Here is a 24,859-nt window from a genome sequence, read left to right as displayed (position 1 = left end):
AATTAAGATGGAGGACAGTGAGTGGAGAATCGATTGTCATGAGGTTGTAAATTCAACTTAATTAAAATAGTTCCTTATATGAATTGAACGAAAACTTGAGAATACCAAATTTCTAAGTTGTGAAATATACTTATCTTCACTGTCTTTGTATGCTAATAATTACAAAATTTATGAAAACCAAGGACTAAAAAACAATGGCCCTATAGTGCCCTCACAGGATTTCTTGTTTTCTGATCACAATTCATATATCATGTTAATGCTGTTATGGAGTTAGTGAAATAGCTTATAATAATGAGTACATTGATCTATAACCAAGACATCTGGATTTGAATATTCTAATATTAACTAAGTTTAGTCTCTCATAAAAAATAAAATAATAAGTAATAAAAACTATTGAAAATTGAATGCATATTTGCATGTATATATGTATATGATATATTGTGTATTTTAACATGTATGCATTTATAATACATGTGTTGATAATACAAATGTATAGTCATGCAAATATGAGTTCTAACATCAAAGAATATTGAAATTCATGGTTTACCATTTATTCTTCTTTCAACAATTTTCTCATCAGGGACTAAAAAACTACAAGTACACATATAGACTATAAATATACATTTATATATATACATGTATATCCAAATACACATATAATCATGTGTATGTATATATTTGGGTATACATATGTATGTATACATACACATATATGTATACACATATATGTATATGTGTATATACACACATATATAGATATATACATACATATGAATGTATGTGAGTGTGTGTTTGGATCATATTTTCAGTTTTCCATAGGTCCTTTTAAGTAATACAGCATTATGATTCTAGATTTCATTCTCAGCTTAGTCATTTTATTATTAGAATTGTGCTCTAGAGGGGCAAAGCGCAAATGATAAGACACTGTCTTATTTATTAGAGAATCCATCTCAAGTAGGAAGAGGCTATGTGGCCATCACTATTCTTGACATCAATGATAACGCCCCTGAATTTGCCATGGACTATGAGACCACCGTCTGTGAAAATGCCCAGCCAGGGCAGGTAAGAGTCTTCAGAACACTTTGCTTCTAATTTGTGGTTTCTTAAAAAATATCCAGCAGCAGTTAGTTGCCTTTGAAATTCTTCCAGCTTTAAGATAAAACATAATCAGCTTGTTTCAGCAAAGCTAACACTTTGATGTGTAGCATGAACTAATATTAAAGGAACCTTCAAATTCCAGCTTAATTGAGGTGATGAAAATTCGTCAGGAAGAAAAGGTAAACGTTGTAAAAGCTCTGTTAAATGGCTAAGAACTGAGACTCCTTTAGGAGAAAGACAGCATAGTACGCTGATTGGGCTGTTTCCACCTTACACAACCAGGTTTAAGTGTCTTACAATTCTAAGAATTAAGTGCAGTTCGATCTCAGGTTGGTTTGTTCATCTATTGCTCAGTGTCTTGTGATGTTTCCCGGGATGTCTAATCAATTGGAACAGCTTATTTCTGAAGTTCACAAAAGTGAATTCAAACATGAACTAAGAAAAGGACATGATTTGTGTTTCCAAGCCCTTTTTTAGATTGGGTTCCTAATAATACATTTGATCCTTTCTCCCTAGCTCATTCAGGGAGATGGTATTTATTATAAAGTGTAAAACTGCTTTGTCCTGACACAGAAAACTAAGCATAGCACACCAGTGTGCTTTCAACTTTTACTTTCTCTTTTCCTAGGTTATCCAGAAAATCAGTGCTGTGGATAAAGATGAGCCATCCAATGGACATCAGTTTTACTTCAGCTTAACAACGGATGCAACAAATAACCACAACTTTTCATTGAAAGATAACAAAGGTAAGGTATTAATATTGTTACTGATAGAGGCAGCAGGTCCAGGTACTCTAAGCAAGTATTTTTCTCCCTCAGGAATACTGATTAGGGATTTTTTTTTTTAAAGCAAAGACATTAATTAAAGGGCAATGAGCACCTCAAGTAATTTTTATCTATAGATTTACTGTCATGAAGGAAAAGGTGCTATTTAACTTATTTTAGGCCTAAAGCCAAATAGGAGGGAAAGTTAGATTTTTCTTATTGTTTTCTTATAGGCACTCATTTTTTCACTTGTGTACCAAGTTAATTATCCAAATAATATAATAAGTTGATCGTCAACTAAATACCCTAATAAGTACTGTGCTCATAGATGCAACTTGAGATATAAGAACTGGACATTACACATTTTAATCTAAATCAGCTTTGACTTAATGTTTTCAATAATAACACCCCTTACTCTTTTATTTTTACATAAATGCAAATGTAATTCATGCAAATAATAAAATAATGACATATTTATGAGCTAAGAAATATTAAAAATAACAAAATGACTCCCTCTCATGTCAGATTGTATTTCTCTGCTTCAAAGGTAAACAGTCTTAGCGGTTTCCTAAATATCATTATAGTAAAAAAACACTTACAAATACCGATAAGTAGATTTTAGTTTTGCATAATGTTATATATTGACAATTATGAGAATGTAAAGCATGAGAACCTGCTATCATTGTCTAATTTTGAATTATATATTTGAATGAGTTTTTATTCAAGATATTTATTTTAGAGGAAGGAGAGCATTTGAAACTGACGTAGAGGGTGAATAGTACCCCCCAACAACATGGAAAATACCTATTTTTAAAAATTTATATTGTTTATGTAAATCTGGTTTTAGGGAAAATACAGAAGTGGATTTGCTAGTCAGTACTGGCTTGTTTAAAACACACTTACTACCAAAAGGTGGACAAGAACTTTTGCCTGAAGCCATCACCTTATTTAGCGCAACCTAGGCCTCAACAATTCAATCGGAAAATAATAATTTTTCCTGATCTTATTTCCTACTCAATGAGAATACTATTGTGTCCCTTTAGTAATATAAAAGGTAGAGCATTCTCTACATGGGTAACTCCAGACTCACTGACTTAGACATAGTTAAGAAGGATAATTCTCAGCATTTAGATTCGTCTGGTACAAATGCAGAGAAGGGAATTTATGACCTTCGCAAGGAGAATGTGAATATATCCCCCATGTGTCATCATCCAATACCACCATGATTGCTGTACAGCACGTGCACTAAAATGTCTGCATCTATAGGACATCCACATTGCCACACAATTGAAAAATTATCTACTTTAAGCCCAGAGCTCCCTTGACTGTACCTTGAAGGAAAACAAATGAATACAGAGAAAGTCAGTTCTTAAGAAGTCTTCCATAGGATCGCTTTTCTGAATATAGAGTCATATTCTCACTTTTTAGGCATTTCAGCTTGTGTTCCTCAATTGTGTGTGTGTGTGTGTGTGTCATTTTGATATCAGTCATGTTAGATTACAAATCAACTTTCTAAAACTTTTTGTATCAAGTCATAAATGCATCTGACATCTGAATTGGTAGGAGGCAAAGGCATAAGCCTGCGTGCTATTGTGAAATGTACAGGAACTTACTGAAAACCATATCCTTCAACAACTCTAGCTTAATTTTTTATTGAATACCTTCTCGAATTCATACATTTTAAAATAAAAGATTTGTTTACATAAAAATCTACCAGATGGAATCTGAAAATCAAATCGTTTTATTACTGTCTCCTCTATAATTGCATGTAATACATTTTCTGCAGCCTAATATGAGCTTGCTGTTTTGTGCTGTTTGAGACAGATTTCATCTTGCTGTTTCACTAGAGTACCATTAATTTTTTCATGCTATCATTGAATAAATCTTTTTGACAATTTGGAAGAGAGAAAAATATATAAAAGCACACTGCATGAAACTCTGATCCTGATTTTTCTTCTTTTCCTTTATATTTTTATTAATAGCTATTCATTTTAAAAATCTCATAAATACTCTAATTATTGAATTAAGACAAGTTATTTGGAAAGCTGCTAATGGAGACAAAACATATTTTTTATATATAAATCACACATGTTATAAAGACTTATTGATCACTTTTTTAAAGTTTATAATTGCTATAATTGCTTAGATGAAATCAAATATTGAATACAAATTGAACATAAGTGGCCTGTTTTATCACTGACAGAATGTGTATACACATAGAGTAGCTATAAATACGAATATAGAATTTTTAAAATTTTACAATAAAATTATTCTGAATACCCCTGTATATTAAATTTAAGTAAAGTTAAAATAGCTGATTTTACCCTTTTTAAATATTGGTCTTGAAACCTGTCAAAAAAAGGATAGATTGAAAATTTTATCTGTACTATATGATGATGCTGCAAAATATTTAAGCTGTTAATATGTACCATCCTTCCTATAAGTTTATGGTGTAAAATCTAAGATAAGTAAAAAGGTGTAGTTTTTATAAAGTTGCAATTAATGTAATAAGTGATGCATAAACATTTTTGTATTTTGTTTTACTTTATAACTATTTATTTTGTTATACTGTGTAGAATAACATAAGTATCTTATAATGTATTAAACTGGAAATATCCCCCTGTCCCAGAGAACTCAAAGAAAATGGTTGAAATAAATCTGCAACTCCAGAGATTTCCCTAATTAAGGCATCAAAGAAAATAGAGTGACTTAAATAAAGTTTGGGAAGACTGATTCCATCAGAAATCTTGTGTTACACATTTGCTTTCGTTATCCTAGACAATACAGCCTCAATATTGACCAGGAGAAACGGCTTCCGGAGACAGGAACAATCGGTTTACTATCTGCCAATTTTCATTGTGGACAGTGGATCTCCTTCACTTAGCAGCACCAACACCCTCACCATCCGCGTGTGTGACTGTGATGCCGACGGTGTAGCCCAGACCTGCAATGCAGAGGCCTATGTCTTACCTGCTGGCCTCAGTACAGGAGCCCTGATAGCAATACTCGCCTGTGTCTTGACATTATTGGGTAGGTACTGTTTCCAGGGCTTGCTCTGAAAGAGCTCTCACAATAACCATGTGTCACGACTTGCCTATTTTCTTCTCCATTTGGTGAACATATGCAGACATTCTACTAGATGGTGTTTGTTTTGTTTTGTTTTTCTTTGAGATGGGGTCTTACTCTGTTGCCCAAGCTGGAGTGCAGTAGCAGGATCTCAGATCACTGCAGCCTCTGCCCCTCAGGTTTAAGCAGTTCTCCCACCTCAGCCTCCTGAGTAGCTGGGATTACAGGGGTGCACCACCACACCCAGCTAACTTTTGTATTTTTAGTAGAAACGGGGTTTCACCATGTTGGGCAGGCTGATCTTGAACTCCTGACCTCAGGTGATCCACCCGCATCGGCCTCCCAAAGTGCTAGGATTACAGGAGTGAGCCGTCGCTCCTGGCCTGGATGGTGTTTTGCTCACTAAGTAATACAATTGTTGGCCACACTTTCCAGTGGTATATTTAAAGTATAACTCAGACAAAAGTTCTATCAATTTCATTTTCAAAACAACAGTGAAGATAAATGGCTTATGCTTTAAATTAATGTTTTTTAAGATTAAAAATAATCTATCTTATCCCGGTTCTTTGCTTTAGAGCACTCGACAGAGGAGATACACTAGACTGGACAATACATTTTCTATATTGTTTTGATAATATGCTTATTTTAGAAATTATGACTTTATATTCTACTTTTTAAAGAAAATATTTAAGATGGCTTTCTTAAATAATTTGCAAATTTGAAATGATTACAATTTCAGCAATGCAAATGTTATACTTTTAAAGTATTAAATACTAGCACATTTAATTGTGCATTTCTATGATTACTTGGTTACTCGGTTAAATTGAATTTATAACTCATGCTTGCAGGAACTCAGATTTTACAGCATCCTTTTAAAAACTGGGAAACGTCTAATGTGGACGTTGGGTAATGGGTTCATTCCAAAGCAACATTTTTCTTCTCAATGTAACTGCCTGTAACACGGACAACAAGCACTTAATATGTTACCTGAAACTACACTCTGTGTTTTCTTGGGTTTTAATAGAATTAGTGAATCCACTTATGGTATTTTTATATAACAGCATTTACAATGATAGTCACCATTGTATAATGTTTAAAAACTAGATTTGTGGATTTAGGTAAACTGAGCTTTTACTTCTGCCTCCAACATGCACTCCTTCTTCCCAAGGTTAATGTTAATCCTTCAGTAGCTGGTTAATTAACCTAAAAGTGAAAAATAACCAAACTAGATTCATAAGATTGTTGTGAGAATTAAATCAAACAATTCATATAAAGAACAGAGTAAACATTAATGTACTATATAGTGAACGTTCAATAAATTTTAAGTGTTACTGATGGCAAATTATCAGCTAAGACCCATTTACTAATACATTATAAATGCTGTCATGAAAATAGAGGTTATTGTCTTAAGTAACTTAAGCTAAACAAGTAAATCTAAAAGAAAATAAACTGTATTTTGCATAGAACTTGACACAGTTGCAGAAACTTTCAGAATTTCTTTAGAAATGGAAAGTAATTACCTGCTAAATCTAATTAGAATCTAAGGGATTAAATTTTGAAAAAGGTAGAACCACTGCAAACAACTTTTTATTAGTCTAGAAGCTTCTAAAACAAACTTGTCCAACCTGTGGCCTGCGAGCTGCATGCAGCCCAAGATGGCTTTGAATGTGGCCCAACACAAATTCTTAAACATTCTTAAAACATTATGAAATGTTTTCTGTTTGTGTGTGCTTTTTTTTTTTTTTTTTTTTTTCAAACCCTTGCATGGCAATCCAAATTTATTGAACTACTGATGCTAAGTTATGGAAAGTTGCAACATTATGGGATTTTTTTTTTTTTTTTTTTTTTTTTTGCTCATCAGCTATTGTTAGTCTATTTTATATGTGGCCTAAGACAAGTATTCTTCTTTCAGTGTGGCCCAGGGAAGTCAAAAGATTTAAATTTTGGAAACTAAAACTTAATAAAAAAGATGTAAATTGCATATTTATTTTATAGTAGCAGAATAACCTACATTAGAAGATTTAAAAATTCCATCCATGTTTAGAATATCTTTAGCTTGAAGGCACAGAGCCAGAAAGAATAATGAGAGGACAAGTAGATGATGTGTGGAAGACTTTTTAAGTTTGGTCAGTTTGTCATAAACAACTTAGATTATGCCTTAAAGGAATAAGATTGTATTCCCCCAATTTTAATGATGCTCAATAATGAATTGATTTTTGATTATTTTAAGGCTGTCTGATGAAGCTTGCTTCACTTTAGTAAATACTTTCACCTTTGAATTTGGGGGTTTTTTTGCGATTTAGGTTGCTTGATGATTCTAATTAATTAAAAATTATCAGCTAATTATTACTGAAAGCCACTGAAATAGAGATTTATTAGATTTCATTATTAGATATATACAAGTATACATATACAGTATGTGCGTGTGTGTTTGTGTGTGTGTCTGTGCATAAAGGTTTGAGGGATTTTGTCAGAATTTAAGTATGGCTACTCTTTCTGCTAAATTTGAACATATTGCTTAAGTAGACACCAAATTTGGAATCCCTCTTCTACTTCTAAGGGTCAATTTTTTTGTGCCCTATATTTTATTCATTTTTTAAGAGTTACTTCAAGTCTCCAAAACCTTAAGTAAAACAAAGTCTATTGTACTGAAATACAGTTTGGAACAAGGGACTTCTTCTTGCAGCTCCCATTTCTATAGTGACCACACAATAATCAGTATCATCAAATGCTAGCATTTTAGCTCAGAAATGTGGTCTCTTTGTGTCTTATTTCCCAAGTTTTTAAAAGCAGATAATCAGGAATTTTTAGACGTCTTTAGTTTTGTCGCCAGTATTGTAGACTCTGGATTTTCACACAGTAAGTGCTGAAGTCAATGAGATTCAGTATTCACACGGGGTGCAAGTGAGGCCTGCAGCCTGGCATGAAAATGGAGTTCTAGTACACAATTCATTCTTTATGACACCTCAGAAAGTGGTGTGAATCTCATTTCTAGGCATTAGGTACCAGGATTTGTAACTCAAACCTTTTAAGACTTCTGAACAAATATTACTAGGAAATAGCAAGGTGAGGAGGTGGAGATGGGAATCACAACTTGAAAATCGAGTTCAGTTAAGAATGAAACTATAGAGTACCTGGACTTTAGACTCTTAAAAAATAAAAACACTTGACTACGTGTTAAGTCTGTGTTCCAGTGATGTGACAAATTAAAGCTACTTGTAACATGACGGATGGGGATGCACTGACGTTACCGGAAGTTTAATGCTGGAAGGCATCCCAGGTATCCATGCTAACCTAAACCTTACAGAGGGAGAACTTGAGGTATAGGGTAGGTTTGAGGATTTGTAGGAGTACAGTTAGAGGATATGATGGGATAAGATTCTAGGTCTCCTTATTCTCAATCACTGATTTTTATTAAACTGCACAAGAAATACATCTTGAAAATATAAAAATGTTTACTCCTATATATTGCTGAAATAATTCATGTTACCTGAAGTTGTATTTGTCAGTCTTCATCTCTATCTGTATTCTTCTAACTTTATGGATGAACTGCTTTCTAATTTCTCATTCTTGCTCTCACCTCTCTCTCTAATTTATTTGCACCTGAATTCTCTAAATGAAAAAAAAAAAAAAATCCAAAACTTAGAACATGGGATTCCTTTATTTACAGTGAGTACAGTTTGAATGAGATACGTTATTGCTATACTCACATTTCATCATAAAATAATCAATTAGATGCCTCAATTATTTTTCATGCAGAAAAAGTCCATCAATATAGGGCAAGATATTCTGGTATTCTAAATTTTGAATAGAAATTACAACCCATGAGTAACATCAATACTAATTTAATTATGCATTTTTCATCATAGTTAAATTCACACTTACAGACATACACAGTTATTCTTCTACCAGGCTAAAAATACTTTAAAGGAAAAAAAAATCTATGAATGACTAAGACATTAGATTATTCAGTAGATTTTTTTAATAAAGGGGAAGAATTTCAGCTGTTTTGTTTAAAAATATGGTTTCAATATTAAATATTGTACTCCTATTCTGAAAATATTACAGCTAAATTTTTTCTGTTCCTCCGCACACACAAAAATAAAACCTGTTTCTTGCACAATAAAGCTGCCACTGAATTTACTATATTAAGTTTTGGGTGTTTCTGTACTTGGACTTCGAGGTCGCAGTAATTGAAGTCCTGTAGCATTCCTTCTAGCTCGTTGCTCTTCTGAAACAATTGGAATTAGTTAGACCAGCCCAACTTCATGAACTCAGGTTTAATAAGGTGTTTGTAGAAACTTGCTGTTCACTGCACGGGATTCAGTCTCTTCCAGTATGTCTATGATGGTCAGCTTGACAGTTAGCTGTCATGCATCTTTTCACTTTTCTTCCCTGATCTCCCAAGTACTAAACTATATTTGGTCACCAGTAACTGTGGCTATTCATGACTTTTTTCCAACAGAAAAATACTTTCTTGTTTTTGCAAGTGATAGTGAGCATTACTGAAGGAAAAAATACGTTAAATTGCATAGAAAAAAAAAATGGTAGCTCTATGTAAAAAAAATTGATCCCCATCATAATCTATAATGATAGAACATAATTGGCATAGCAGCCCTAGAGATAATAATGTGCAGACTACAGTTGGCTAATTTATGGTAGCAGATGTGTTCCTCTCTCAAACAAGCATGAGCATAATAAAAAATGAATTGCATTTCATAAGCTTGTACTATGTGCTAAACATCAGCCTAAGTGCTTTACAAGCATTATCTAATTTAATGCTCATAACAAATTTCCTAGGCAAGTATTACTATGCCCACATTTTATATAAGAAGACTACAACTTAGAGGAAATACACAAAAAGTTATAGGGCGAAGGAGTGTCAGAGTCAGGACCCAAACACAGGGAAGCCTGCCTCCTAAATGTTCTTTATAAGGTATTTTTGTATATGTGTTTCCCCATGTGAAAGAACCCTCCATTTCTAGGAAATGCCAATAGGTCTGTGGATATTACAGCCTGGGCACTGCCAAATTAGGTGCAGAGTATCTTTGCTGTGTTTCACATAGTGGCTTTATTATTTATCCAGTTAACTCTGAATATCTTCCAATTCCTTCCAGTCTTTACAAAACACATTTAGAAGGGTGTATGTTAAATTTGTGGTTATATTCCAGTACAACCCAAATCTAATATACAAATTGTCTTTGTGCATAAACCATTCATTGTACCCAGGAATTTTTTTTTCTATATTAACTGAGACTAAGGTGAAATCATTCTCTCTCACACATTTAAAGGAAATGAATTTTGCGATACCTGTTTTGGGAAAAGATCCGTTTTAGTTAAACTTTTCCTTTTCTTGAGACCTGGAAAGAATTAGCCCCTTTAAGCATATATGATCTATCACAGCAGGTCGACCAATGTAGCTTCCTTGTTCTATTGGAGAGTTGAAACTAGAAATCTCCATAAAAACGTCAATCCTGAGCAATTTTCCTACATTCCTGCCTCTTTTCCTTAATGAACCCCATTTATATGTTTTTCTGAGTGGAATCAGGCCTCTTTCTTCTCACTTGCATCCTCCAGGGTCAGTTAGTCCACACATACTGTTAACTTTTTTGTTGGGCCTTGGATCAATTTGTTTCTGTCTCTTATTGTTGCACCTGATATTTGTCCAGGGTCCTTTCCTTTCCTCTTGAATTGTGGCAACTCTACCATTCTCTATCAGAACCAATCCATCAGTATTGCAGAGTAAGCTTTTAAAACGTAAATGGGATTTTGACACACCCCAGCTTAAAATCGTATTTTCATGAAACCCCATTGTCTATGGACTAAAATAACAGACTCTCCAGGACCAGACAGCTCTCATCCAGTTCAACCTTATTTTTCTCTACTTACTTGGTATACTTTAGTCAAATGGCATCAGTTGCTTTTTCTAAGACTCATTCTGCTTTGTCTTTCGGCCTGGAATACCTCTTCCCAGAATCTACAAGTGGGTCACTTTTTTTTTTTTTTTTTTCATTCAAGGCTCACTTCTTTGGCTTCTGAGTCCAGGTTGGGTGCTGTTCCTAAGGACCCCACAACAGCTTGTATCTAGTAGTCTTTGAGCATCTGACATGGCTGACTTGTCTGTTTCATTGGTTTATCTCCTTGTCCATCTCTTCCAGTAGACTGCTTTTAGAGGCAAGGACTGAGCATTATTTTATCATTATTTATATCAGCTAATCAGATGCTGATCTGACACATACAGAACATTCCATACATGCATGATGAATGAAGCATGAATGATTTGAATGTACTCAATTGTAGAAAAGAATAATTGATTTGACTTATTTTTGTTACCCGTAGGAGTATCTCCATTAGACCCTGTTTTTTCTGTTTCCCAAGACTCTATATTTTTAGGACATTTTTTCTGAGATTTGGTCTATCTCTTTAACTCTTCAGGAAAATGGATGTGTCACAAATTAAAAGAATTTAAATGATGTTTTCAGGTTAATAGCCATGGAACTACATAATGGCTTAAGAAAACAAATTAGGGCCGGGCGCGGTGGCTCATGCCTGTAATCCCAGCACTTTGGGAGGCTGAGGCGGGCGGATCACAAGGTCAGGAGATCGAGACCATCCTGGCTAACACGGTGAAACCCCGTCTCTACTAAAAATGCAAAAAATTAGCTGGGCGTGGTGGCGGGCGCCTGTAGTCCCAGCTACTTCGGAGGCTGAGGCAGGAGAATGGCGTGAACCCGGGAGGTGGAGCTTGCAGTGAGCCGAGATCGCGCCACTGCACTCCAGCCTGGGCGACTGAGCGAGAGACTCCGTCTCAAAGAAAAAAAGAAAAAAAAAAGAAAACAAATTAGAATGTATGACTAAAGGTAGATAGACAAAATATTGCAGAAGAGATGTCAGAGATATTTTATTTATCAGTTTAAAATTCAGTTAAATGTTACAATTGATATCTCAATCACTCACTTGGATCATATCAATTATGAATCTTTAGTTATCCTTTGCAAAAGTAAAAGTGGTAGAGTGGGTCCCTAAGCACAAGATAAAATTTTAGCCTTGTGTTACTGGGGATCTGCATGAGCCTCAGATTCCATAGCACATAAATCCAGACAAAATGACAGGTTGATTTCCACTCATCCTTCAGATCTTTGCTTAAATGCCACTTCTGATGACATCCTTTTCTGATCACAACCAGATGGTGCTGGTACTCCTGCATTTTCCCTATCACTTTCCTTTTTAAGACATAAATTATTTTACGTCTCTGCTTGAAACATTTCAAAAGCATCAGATGCACTTGCATGAAATCCAAATGTTTATCATGGTCCACAAAGCAAGCACGTTCGGCCACCTGCTTACCTCTCTAAGGTATCAGGCTGTCGGATCCTTCTCTCACCCAGTAGGAGGACCCACAGTGCGTTTCTTCCCATTATTTTCAAGTGTGCTACCCTCCTCTTGAAACATTCTTGCTGCATTCCTTCACCTGTCAAGTTTAGATTATCTTTAATGCCTCAGCTTCAGTGTTATCTCCCCAGGAGGAGTGTCCTAAGCACCATTCTTCTCCATCATAGTATTTATTTCTTTTGTAGTGCTTATCACAACTTGTAACTATATAAGTTTGTTTGTTTTGCTCAAATATAAAAGCTTTTCAATGTAGTGATCTTCAAGTCTGTCTGTCTTCTTAACCAGTATATTATTGGGGCCTGTCATAGGCACATATAGAGACAATATTTTTAATCCATAAATATTATTTATTGTACTCTACAGTGAATTTTGCAACCTTATCCACATATTTTAATCCCTTCAAGAATAGGTCCAGTATCCTCTATAATTCATTATTCTACCATCAGTTAGAATAGAGCAGATAACAGATAAATTAACTACATTACAGGAGGTCATCAAAATCACAAGTGAGAGCATGGTAAAGTTTACATTTTATCTGTGTATGAGTTACACGACTCAAATTTTAGCGAGACCCAAAAAGTTTGGAACTGAATCGTATGAATTTATTGTAGAAATTCCACAATGTAGGACCTATTATTGAATAAAAACAGATATTACCTATGTGGGTCACACTACTTAAGCCCTTTACAATTAGACACTCACCTAATCTTCATAAAGTTACTATGAAGTGGTTTCAAAGAGGTAAAGACTATGATTTTCATTTTGGAGAGCAGGAAACTGAGGCAAGAAGTAAAAGATCTCACCTACCTCCATACATCCAGGAAATGGAATAACAGGGATTCAACGCAGATGAGGTCCTTAAATAGGCAGGAGCCATGGACTGAGGGACGGGACTTGAGACGTATTCCATGGGTTACAGTGAGTAAGAAGAATTGGTTGAGTGGAGCATGCGGTGATGGAGAGTTGAAGCAAAGAGGAAATGAAGAAGCTGGAGTCAAAGGTGACTTGGAGTTTCTGGTTTGGGTATTCTCTTACTTGAGAAAAGAACACAAGATAGGAAACAAATCAGATGGAACGTTAATGAGATTAAACTTACAGATTTTGAATGGTGTATGAATGAGAGCCATTGGACAGAACGTTGTTATCAGTAAAGGAAGTGGTCATAACAAATCGTAACAATGATAATAATTACCGTTTTGAACATTTATTATATTCTGACGAGTACATATATTTGTATTATCAAAAATAGGAGTAGTCATTTTAAAATACGGTCTGGTTATCCAAAGAGATAAATGAGAGATTTAGATGTCAGAGACATCAGCTCTTGCCATACAAGAGGCAGTTGAACCCGGGGTTTCACTGGGCTTGCCTAGGAAGAATGTGGGGTGAAAAGCCAAGAAGCCAAGTATGGAACTTGAGGAATATTTACTGTAAGTACTTCTCAGAAGAGAGCGGCTACAAAAAAATATATATATAGTTTGAAATAAGAAAATAAAATTTTTTTTTTCTTTTAAACTGGCTGCAAGCAGCTGCCTTGTTTACTGTTGGGTAAGTTCAAGAGAGCTGGCCCACACAACTTCCCATGAGGTTCTGTGTCAAATAGGACACACATGCCATGTAAAAAAAGGGTCACAAAGTGCTCATTGGATTTAGCAAAATGTCAGTCATTGGTAGCCTTGGTCCCTGGGAAAGAGCAGGGAAAACTCAGATTGCTCTGGTTTGAGAGCAATCAGGATATAAGAAAGTGGCAATGTGGAGTAGGCTACTTTTACATAAAATAAAAGTTAATAATATTGAGGGTATATGAAGATAAATGTTGGTTGGAAAATTTCAGGAAACCATGTCCACTTAATGTCCTCCATGTTTGAGCTCTGATGGAATAGTGTGTCTGGAGGCAGTGGAGAGAGTTTCAAGTTGACCCTGAAAAGAGTGAGGATACCATGTTTCTTCATCATGGTTATTTGTGATCCATCTGAAGCCAACAACATTCAAACTCAGTTCAATATTAAAAGGAAAAGAAGCTGGGAGCAGAGGCTCATGACTGTAATCCCAGCAGTTTGGGAGGACGACGCCAGAGGATCACTTGAAGCCAGAGTTTGAGACCAGCCTGAGCAACAAGCGAGACCTCTTTCTCTACAAAACATAAAACAATTAGCTAGGCATGGGGGCGTGCACCCAAAGTCCCGGCTGCCCGGGAAGCTGAGGCAGGAGGATTGCTTGAGCCTAGGAGTTTGAGGCTGCAGTGAGCCATGATCACTCCAGCCTGGGTGACAGAGTGAGAAAAATTAAAATAAATAAATAAATTTAATTTAAAAAATTAAAATGTCTCAAAAAATTAAAAATAAATTTAAAAAACAGAATTAAACAATTTTTGAAATTAAACAAAAAAGAAAAAAAATTACTAAAGCATAATTAGTGCCCAGTAGAAAAAACTGACAGATTTTTAATAAACTTCATGTAAATCAACAGGATCGATACATGGTGAAGAATTACAAAATACAAAGTTATTGGAAGGCTAAGTTATACTTGCATGTCAATGTGGATGATTGTTTAAAATAAATTATTGAAATAGTATACAGATTGTGCTGGCAGAATTTTTATTTTGATTAGATTATTTTTCAGGTATACCTTATAGGTACACTAATCATTGAACTGATTATAGCTGTCCTATTCTTCAATATGTCATTGGACAATAAACATGAGAATACCTCTAAGACCATATGCAATTAGATTATTCTGGTGTTTGAGTCTTTTGTTTAGATCAGTTGTCCAAAATAAAGTTATTGTGAACCATCAGTGTGAAACACATATGTAATTTCAAATTTTCATGTAACTTTATTAGAAAAAGTGAAAAGAAACTATTGAAATAAATGCTAATAATATATTTCAAACACACTGTACCAAACTATTATCATTTTAATATGTAATCCATGAAGATTATTGAGACAATATTTCACTTTTTTAAAAAAGAAACAAGTCTTGAACATCGTATGTTTATTTTACACTTAGAGTATATCTCAATGAAGAATAGCCACATTCCAAGTGCTCAATAGCCACATGTAGCTAGTGGAAACTATGGTAGACAATGAAAATTTAAATGACTCTTTTATGGCCAATTAGAAATGATGATTGTTCGTAAGAGACCATATAGATGATGGTGTTTTTGGTAAAGGCTTACTCATCCCTCAAGTCACATTTCAAATGTCATCTGTTATGTTGGACTTTCTCTGAGGATCCTGGGCAGAAATAATCCCTTTCCCATACAAATTTTCCTAGCATATTTTATATTGCTATATATTTAATTCATTCTATGATATTTGACTATTTATTTTTTATTCAAAATGTTGGGCTTGTTGATGGCAATCCAGCAAGTCTACATATTTCCTTGCCTATAATTTATTAACCCATTTAACAAATATTTATTGAGCACATACTTAACTATCATGTATTATTCTTTGTGCTTAGGGTAAATCTGTAGAAAGCAAAGTCACTAGCCTTCATATGGCTTACAGTTTCAGCAATTAGTACTCATTAAAAATATTATTAAATTAAATGGAATTTAGGCTTTAAACCTGTGGTAGTAGCCACTAAACAATGGATCAAACTTAAGAAAGTGATATTTAACAGATACAAATATAATTTATGCGATTTGGTTTTTTAAAAACTTTTCTTCCAGAGTTTTAGGCTAGGAAAAAGCCTGGTGGGATGTAGTTTACATGACTGAGTGATTTTAAAAGGATACTAGATTCAACATTTTAAATATGTTAAAAAACAATACATTAGTGGAGTTACTTTCTCTTTAATATAAGTAGCTTTAGAAAGCCAAATACCTCATGTTGTCATTTATAAATGGGAGCTAAACAATGGGTACACATGGATATAACATGGTGGAATAATAGACATTGGAAACTACAAAAGGTGGGAGAGTTGGCAGGGAGTAAGGGTTGAAAAACTACCTGATGAGTACAATGTTCACTATTTGGGTAATGTACACCAAAATTCCAGACTTCACCACTGCAAGATAAATGCATGTAAAAAATCTTCACTTCTAATCCCTAAATACATAAAAATTAAAAATTTTAAATATATATATTTTATATGTATATACATATATAGGCATATATAAAGGGTGTATATATATATATATGTATGTGTATGTGTGTGTAGGTGTATGTATATATATAGCCTTATTTAGCAATGGTATCATTTTGTGGTGATCAGATCTTATCGGCAGAAGTCTGCTAGTTCTGGGTGCCAAAACTGAATATTGAGAATTCTGGCATTTCCAGGCACAGAACATCCAGAGTAGGGGACTCAGGATGACAATGAGGTTTTGAACTCAAGACAAGCTGAACACTACACATGCCTGTGGAGCAAGCTTGTTCAACCTGAGGCCCGCGGGCCACATGTGGCCCAGGACGGCATTGAATTTGGCCTAACACAAATTCGTACACTTTCTCAATATATTAGGAAATATTTTTGCAATTTTTTTAGGTCATCAGCTATCATTAGTGTTAGTGTATTTTATGTGTGGCCGAAGACAATTCTTCTTGCAGTGTGGGCAAGGGAAGCTGAAAGACTGGACATCCCTGCTGTAGAGCAAATCTAGGTGACTTCTAAAGTGTCTGCCATCTTCAAGAGGATATGACAGTTCCTAATAGAATACATTCATTGGAAAGAAGGGATGCTTAATTGTAGAGACCAGTAAGTCCATGGTTATCATCAAGTGGGAAGATTGGTTAGGACCATAGGACTTGACGATAGTCCAGTAGAAATCATGCTCCACTTTACTGTGCAGATAGACATCTGCCGAAGATCACAGTACAGCTGAGAAGAAAGGTGCCCACTGATTTGTAGTATGGTGTGTGTTTGCACATCAACATTTTTCTCCATATTCCCTTCCTTTTATTTGTCTTGGTTTTGAGAGAATGATTCTATCCAATTGCTGGACAACTAAAACTAATTTAAAACTGACAAAAGGCTGGACGTGGTGACTTAACACCTGTAATCCTAACACTTTGGGAGGCCAAGGCAGGAGGATCGCTTGAGCTCAAGGAGCTCAAGACCAGCCTGGGCAAAATGGCAAAACTCTTTTGAACTCAAGGAGTTTGAGACCAGCCTGGGCAATATGGTGAAACCTGTCTGTACAAAAAATATCCATGTGTGGTGGTGCATGCCTGTAGTCTCAGCTACTTGGAGGTGCTGAGGCAGGAATATTGCTTGAGCCCAGGAGGTCGAGGATGCAGTGAGCCGAGATCCTTCCGCTGCACTTCAGCTTGGGTGACAAAGTGAGACTCTGTCTCCAAAAACTAAAAATAAAACAGAAATCAAGCTAACAACACATCAGTTCAAAAGAGTGTAAAGAATTACATCAAAATTTGTAATATAGTTCACAGTAGGGTGTTGTAATTTTATATAATTTTATTCCTGTAATTCTCTTTTCTGCATATTTCTCTGCACCTATGCATGTCTGTATCTTCTTACAATGAATTGCACTAAGATTCATACTATATTTATCTGTGAATATACAGTCTACAGTGTTGGAACTGCTTACTTGTAGGAACCCTCTCTTGATATGCTTTTGCCAAGTGCAAGTAGCACTATTTCCTATCTGCTAGGATGCTCAGAAAATGCTGAATTGAATGTTGTAAGACTGAATTCCAAAACCAGAAATTTAGGCCTGCATCGTGCTTTTACTGCTGTAATAGCACTCTAACTTATTTTCTGACATCGACTCCCCTATCTTCCTCTCCTTGGTCCAGTAAGAATGTTTTTTATTTTTTATTTTTGAAACAATCTGATTATATCATGCAGTCCTTAAAATATGTTTGTTCTTGGGCCTGTAGGGTCTGACTCATGCCTACAGCTCCACGCTTACCTCACCTGTTTCTTTGCCCTCCAGCCACGTTGGCCTCAAATATCTGCTCACTGTCGTCACCGTACCAGGCATGTTCCTCCATATCACATCTCCTTCCCGTCCCTACCCTCAGCCTCCAGTTATCAGCAGTTAAGTCTTTCTTGTCTGCATCTATTTCCCCTAGTATATTTCTTTTAAGATCATGTTTCCCTCTTTTGGAACAATTATTACAATTCCACTTTTGCATTTATTTATTTTAATGTTTGGATCAATATCTATTGGTCCCAATGAATTGTAAGGTCCATGAGTAAATGTTACATGTCTGCTTCTATGTGCAACATTACACTACAATACCTAGTGCAGGTCATAAATGGTTAACATATGTTTGTTAAACAGATATGTAAATTCCTGAACAACCACAACAATCTAAGTGTCAAATATGACTAGATTTCAGCTAGAACTAAATCTTTTCTTCTATTTCCACTCAGAAGTAGAGGTCATATGACAGAAAAGAGAAATGATAAAACCTCTTAAAATATATAATCTTATGCTTATTTAGGCAGAGTGTTCTTCTTAATACAGTGATTAACACCATAGTCTATGAAGAACAATTAATTCTTGTTCTATATAAACATTAAATTCTATTTTTATATGCACTTAAATAGTTAGAAATTAATACTTTCTGAGGTCATTCAAATGTTAAATTATCTGACCTTCCACAAAATACCATGGTTTTCTTTGCCTTAGACAAGGTTGGGAAATAAAGTGAACTGCATAAGACATTAATATCCTTGATGTGTATTGTACCTTAGGGCTGATATACCCACAGGTACTTTAGAGTTTTACTTTGAAGATTTGAGAATCAAAAGTCAAGTTTATCAGTAGCATGAAATACATTTACAATCAAATATAAGAAATAATTGATATATACTATATATAGGTATATATTTATGACAACATTTATTACAATTAAAGAATTGATAATTTTGAAATATTTTTGTCTACTTAGACATTGATTTAAATTAAAAGAGCATCTAATTATTATGTAATTCTTACCCTCTTTATACCCTTACTGACTCTCATACTCATTCATTTCTTACATCCTTTTGTTCTCAATTGGACCTTTCTCCTCCTTAATTTTGCTGTTCAACATGTGTAACAGATGTCTTATTTCTACCTGCCTCCATCTGTGCATCCCATCACTATTTTCTCTCAACATCCCTCTTCATTCCTTGCTTTCCTTTATTTGATTTCTCACTAACAAGTTCTACTGGGTTCTACTTTCTTTCTACTGCAGTTACTTTCATTTTGGGGGAACTATGTAAAAAATTTCAGAAACTAAAGTTGTATATAAATATAACATAATTATTTTTTCATCCATGTATTTTTAAAATCGTTGTCTTTCTTGAGCAAGCAATTACCTTTTGAGCTTTCATACTTGTCACCCTTAGCCTTTGTTTTTTAATCACCTTCTATGAAAGTACTACACATACAGTGTTATAAACAGCATGAGGGTTTTGAAGACAGACTGAGATGGAGTATGCCTCACCCCTCACTACTGCATTTAATTATATTTAGACAGTTATTTTATGTGTCTAAGACAACCATCAAATGGGAAAATGCCTACCCCAGAGAATTGTTGTGAGTGTTAAATAATATATCCTGTGTGCAGACCTTCATTGCTCATGACACCGCCTTTCCTATTTCCCATTTATCTTTGGTACATATGCCTAGCCATATATGGTACACTTTCTATGTTGCTTGTTACCTTCAAAACAAACTGCTCTGTTGCACACTGACAAGTAACTGGGATTCTGCTAACTCTACTTATGTTATTTCCAATGTTCTTTATCTCTTCAGTCCACACTGTGAAGATTGATGTGGACTATTATTATCATATATTGCTAATTTCAGTTAGTTTGAAAGTTACTTATCCCAACATCACACAGCTAATATGTAGGAAGGTTGTACAAGGCCTTTCTGACACCAAAGCTGCAGCTCCTGTTGTAGCATTCTGGCGTGTACCTTGACAACCACAAGGCATTAGAGTGGTGAAAGTGCTAATTCTAAGTAGACAAGAAAGGACAATCTGCTTAACAGGGAAGGAAGGTGAATACCAGACTACTTAATGGGAACTGAAAGATATACAAGCAGTAACTTTTGAACTTAGGTTGGTGCAAAAGCAATTGCGATTTTTGCTATTAATTGCAAAAACCAGTTACTTTTGCATCAACCTAATACCTATATGCCCTCTTGGTGAAGCTGGTTGAAAATATCCAAATGAAGTAAACAGGAGCAAAAAGAGAGCAGGCATATCTGTGCCAATGCAGCGTGAGAAGTTGGCCAGAAAAGCTCAGAAGTGTATCAGTTTCTGAACTGTAGGTCATCCTTAAAGTGTAAAGCTTATGAGAAGAGCAGTACGGTAGGATCCAGTGGGAAAGATAAGGAAAAAGTGCCACACACACACAAAATTGTTTTCACAACTATTTCCACAGATCACCAGTACAGTTTGTTTATCAGTCACATTCCTGTTGATGATGTTAACACAGATAGCTGACAGACATTTAAGAAAGCGTATATTTTTATTGAAGATGAATTCATTTTATTTAAAATTAAATAAGTGCTCAGTCTTTTGGTTTTTGAAAGTACACTGAGGTGGGGGACAGAGTATACCTCACCCCTAGTTACTGCAGTTAAGTACACTGCAGTTAAACACATTGATATCCTTTTTGGTTTTACATTTTTATTTTCCAAAGTGTTCCTAATGCCAGAGTAAAAAGTTTACAAGATACTTTAAAAATATTTCATGCCCGCTTTTAAAAATATGATGACAATAACGTACCCAAAACGATAATCCATATAATATACGTTTTGGGCTGTTCCGACTTTCCAGAAAAAAATCTTAAGCTGATGCAATATAAATTGTTAAAAGGTATTTTGTAGACGAATAAAGGTACTTCATTGCTTTACATATTTTTAAATTCCAAAATTCAAGAATACCCTTTTTATTTCATTGTAGTTTAGTTGAAGTAGCAGTGAAATTAAACGTATTCCCAAATCAAGGAGCATGCAGTCACTTGGAGGCCAGAGCACTTCCCTTATTTGTGTATACTAGTGAAAAATGAACAGAATACGTTGTTTGTTTAAGTCCCCCACATAGCCAGTGTAGTTGTTCTTACTTGTTTTACAGTGCAACCTCCTGCTTTAAGATTTAATTACTAGTTTTGATATAGGAAGATAAATTCCTAACATTAAAGGGGTGATTCATTTCTTAAATTTAGCTTGGACAGTTGCTGAAAATCTCACAGCTTGTATTCTGTCTGTAGGTATAATGGATAAAGACCAAGTTCAGTATGTTATACATGAAAGTGGGACTCAATTTATTATAGAAAAGCTTTTAATCTTTGTAAATGGCCTGACATGCTGGATTTTATTTAACAGTTGACTTTCATAGAGAAGGAATAGGCATTTCTTCAAAGAAACTGACTGAATGCTATAATCCATTTCTTTCTGAAATTGCAGTTGTTAAATTAGACACAAAACATTTATGAATTTCAATTTGCCTTTCCAGCAATTAAGGAGTTCAAAAAAATCCCTTTGTGTTTCCCGGCTTTGAAATGATTATGTTTATTATGAACTGGCCCTTCAATTTCTTCTATCAAATACATTGGAGGTTACGTTAAAGAGGAAGACATCAGTTCTGAACAGGTGTGAAAAGGGGTTCCTTGATGTATGAAAGTGTTCTATTTTAAAGCCATTTTAGCAATTTTAGCACATCTACCGCTGTGAATCCTCGTGGAAGTAGGTGGCCAATTCATTTCTCTTTAAAGGGAAGAAAACCTATAACTCAGTGTCCTGGGCCTAATTTTACCATGACGTGGGGCAATGGGTGAGTTTACTGAAACTTTCCCTTCCTGTCTCGTTGTTTCAGTGTTGATCCTCCTCATCGTCACCATGAGAAGACGGAAAAAAGAGCCCCTTATTTTTGACGAAGAAAGAGACATCAGAGAAAATATTGTGAGATACGATGACGAGGGCGGGGGAGAGGAGGACACGGAAGCCTTTGACATGGCTGCACTGAGAAACCTCAACGTCATCCGAGACACCAAGACCCGGAGAGACGTGACTCCAGAAATTCAGTTCCTGAGTCGACCAGCTTTTAAAAGCATCCCAGATAATGTCATCTTTAGGGAATTTATTTGGGAAAGATTAAAAGAAGCCGATGTTGATCCTGGTGCTCCTCCTTATGACTCCCTGCAGACATATGCTTTCGAAGGAAATGGCTCAGTTGCTGAGTCACTCAGCTCTTTAGATTCCATCAGCTCAAACTCTGATCAGAACTATGATTACCTAAGTGACTGGGGACCTCGCTTTAAACGACTCGCGGACATGTATGGGACTGGCCAAGAGAGTTTGTACTCATAGCCTTGGAACCTTAATTTGAAATGTACTGAAGACAACGTAACAGCAAAAATAAAATAAACCACTACATACAGAAAACAAGAACTCCACTTGCTGGAGAAGGATGGTTGTAAATATTTCTCCATTTTTAATTGTTTAGGTTTCTGTCTTGGTGAGGCATATCTTCATTAGACTTATCTAAGGGACTGCACTGACCACAGACTCTGAGCGTTTGAAGGTTTTTTGATAAAAAGAAATGCTCAGTGGTTTGTGAATAGATAGCAACTCTCATCTACCTGCAAAGGCACCAAACCTCTATGAGAAAGTAGTGCCCTGTGTTGTCAGTGAGTCAAAGATGCCCTGTACATACCTTCATGGTACTGTCATTGAGAGGAAGAGAACATGATGAGCTATTGAAAAACCCTGGAACTTCTTGCATATCAAAACTTGGGACAAATTTAATTTACAGAGATGCGTAGAGCTTACTATATTATTGAATCCAACAGAATTATGTTGCTCTTGACTAACAGAAATATTTTATTTAGCAATATATAAATTCTCAGAAATTCCTTCCTAACTGAAAACCCTGCCACAAAAGCCAGTAAAATTTAGTTTAAGGCAATATAAACCATTGTTTATCCAATAAATTACGAAGTGTTCCAAATAAGAAAAAGGTAAATAATTTTTAAAGTTTGTGATAGTTTTGAGATGCTTGTGTAGGTATGATAAAAAAAAAAAGTTGCTGTCTATTCATTGATTTTTATTCTCTCTTCTGATTCGTACAGGAGAATATCTTTTCTTTTTTATTTGACACATGGTGTTGTATTTATTTTGGAGCTCCAATCTCCACTAAATTCAGGTCCATCATACTGCCTCATAGTATTAAACTCATCAGAACATGCTGATTTTTCTCCAGCCCGAGCTACATGAAGGAAATGAAGCACGGAAATGGAGAAATAATAGTAAAGCAATTGAGCCCTGTTGCAGTTCACATCTCAAGGAGGAGCACAGCTACAAGGACATATAAATTGTTCTTCTGAGCCATTAGAATGTCAAAACATTGGAATAAAATATTTGTATTTTAGAAAGACTTCAGAGCGAATTGAGATTTTCTTTGATGCAAGAATTATTTTTCAAGGTCATGAGTTCTACATGCTCCAAAGACTTTCAAGAACCCAACCTTTCTTGTTGCAAACATATTGAGTAAAATACTGATTTCTTAAAAATCTTAAACAATATAATGTTATAAAGATTAAAATCCATCTTTAAATTCTGATGCAAATATGTCCCTCAAGAATTAACCAAGCAATGTATGATTTCTATGTGGTTTAGATTTGTCAAAGGAAGGAAGGCAATTGCAAGTCATCATATTGTTTAAGTCTGAGATGAGCTTCTTAGAGTATGACTTTCATGACCAAAATGATATTTCTACCTATTATTTTTCCTAGGTTAATAGTAGCCTAATGTGCATATATATTCAAGTAACAATGGATTTATTATTTTCCTTCCTTTCTCTTTTGAAAATAATTCATTGTTGGGTTCCTAATACATTTACAGATAGTAAACACTGTGTAGAGAATCATGTTCTAAAAGTGCTTTTTGAAAGGCAGACAGTGAAATTAGAATATTAATATGTTGATTACACAAAGAAGAACTACGTAGGATTCTGTAAACTTGCAGCCCAACTTTAGAAATGAAGTATGTAAAAGTGACCTTCAGCTTCATAAAAATAGATAATCCAATAAATTTGATTACCTGCACACAGTTCTTTAATTTGAATAAAGTTTTGTAAACATTGTTTTATAACTATATAGATATGCTTCTTGCTGTATTAATATGCATATTTAAAAAATTATAAGAGTGAAATATACTGTTCATAACTTTTAATCACACATGCAAGTTTTTCAAATTAAGAAAAAAAAAAACAGTGTATTTGACCAGTTTAATAAAATCAGAATGTGGTGCAGGAATTACATAGATGTTAAATCAGCAAGGTGCTGAGAATACAGTTTGTAATAATCCCGTTGTTGTCTGCAAGAAGATGAAATAGTTTAGTACATTTGGATTATGGTGTCAAAACTGCTGATTGTTACACATATCACTAAACAGAAGTGTGGATGTATTTTAGAAAAGGAACACATATCATTCACCCTTCTTTTTCTGCTTTTAATATGTGTGTTTTTTCTCATTAATTTTTTCAAATGTTTACCAGTGATAGATTGGAAAAAGGTTCACATTTAAATAATAATTTAAAATTATTGCATATACCCAATTGCTATTT

The 24,859-nt window shown here is 34.8% G+C and overlaps 1 protein-coding gene across 2 annotated transcripts in view; it reads left to right on the top strand.

The window, feature by feature from the left end:
• Positions 1 to 22,963, top strand: part of CDH7 (cadherin 7, type 2) — a 135,398-nt gene extending 112,435 nt beyond the window's left edge. For both annotated transcript variants that reach the window (XM_011974140.1, XM_011974139.1), the window contains exons 9-12: positions 941 to 1,062; positions 1,727 to 1,844; positions 4,641 to 4,892; positions 22,109 to 22,963. In XM_011974140.1, coding sequence (XP_011829530.1) covers positions 941 to 1,062; positions 1,727 to 1,844; positions 4,641 to 4,892; positions 22,109 to 22,602 — 986 coding nt within the window. In that variant the 3' untranslated portion in view covers positions 22,603 to 22,963. The remainder of the gene's footprint in view (positions 1 to 940; positions 1,063 to 1,726; positions 1,845 to 4,640; positions 4,893 to 22,108) is intronic.
• The last annotated feature ends 1,896 nt before the right edge of the window (positions 22,964 to 24,859 follow it).

This window comes from Mandrillus leucophaeus, unplaced genomic scaffold (assembly GCF_000951045.1).
Source record: "Mandrillus leucophaeus isolate KB7577 unplaced genomic scaffold, Mleu.le_1.0 Scaffold142, whole genome shotgun sequence".
In the NCBI taxonomy this organism is placed as follows: Eukaryota; Metazoa; Chordata; class Mammalia; order Primates; family Cercopithecidae; genus Mandrillus; species Mandrillus leucophaeus.
Note: the sequence above shows the minus strand (reverse complement) of the source record. Positions and strands in the feature narration are given on the sequence as shown.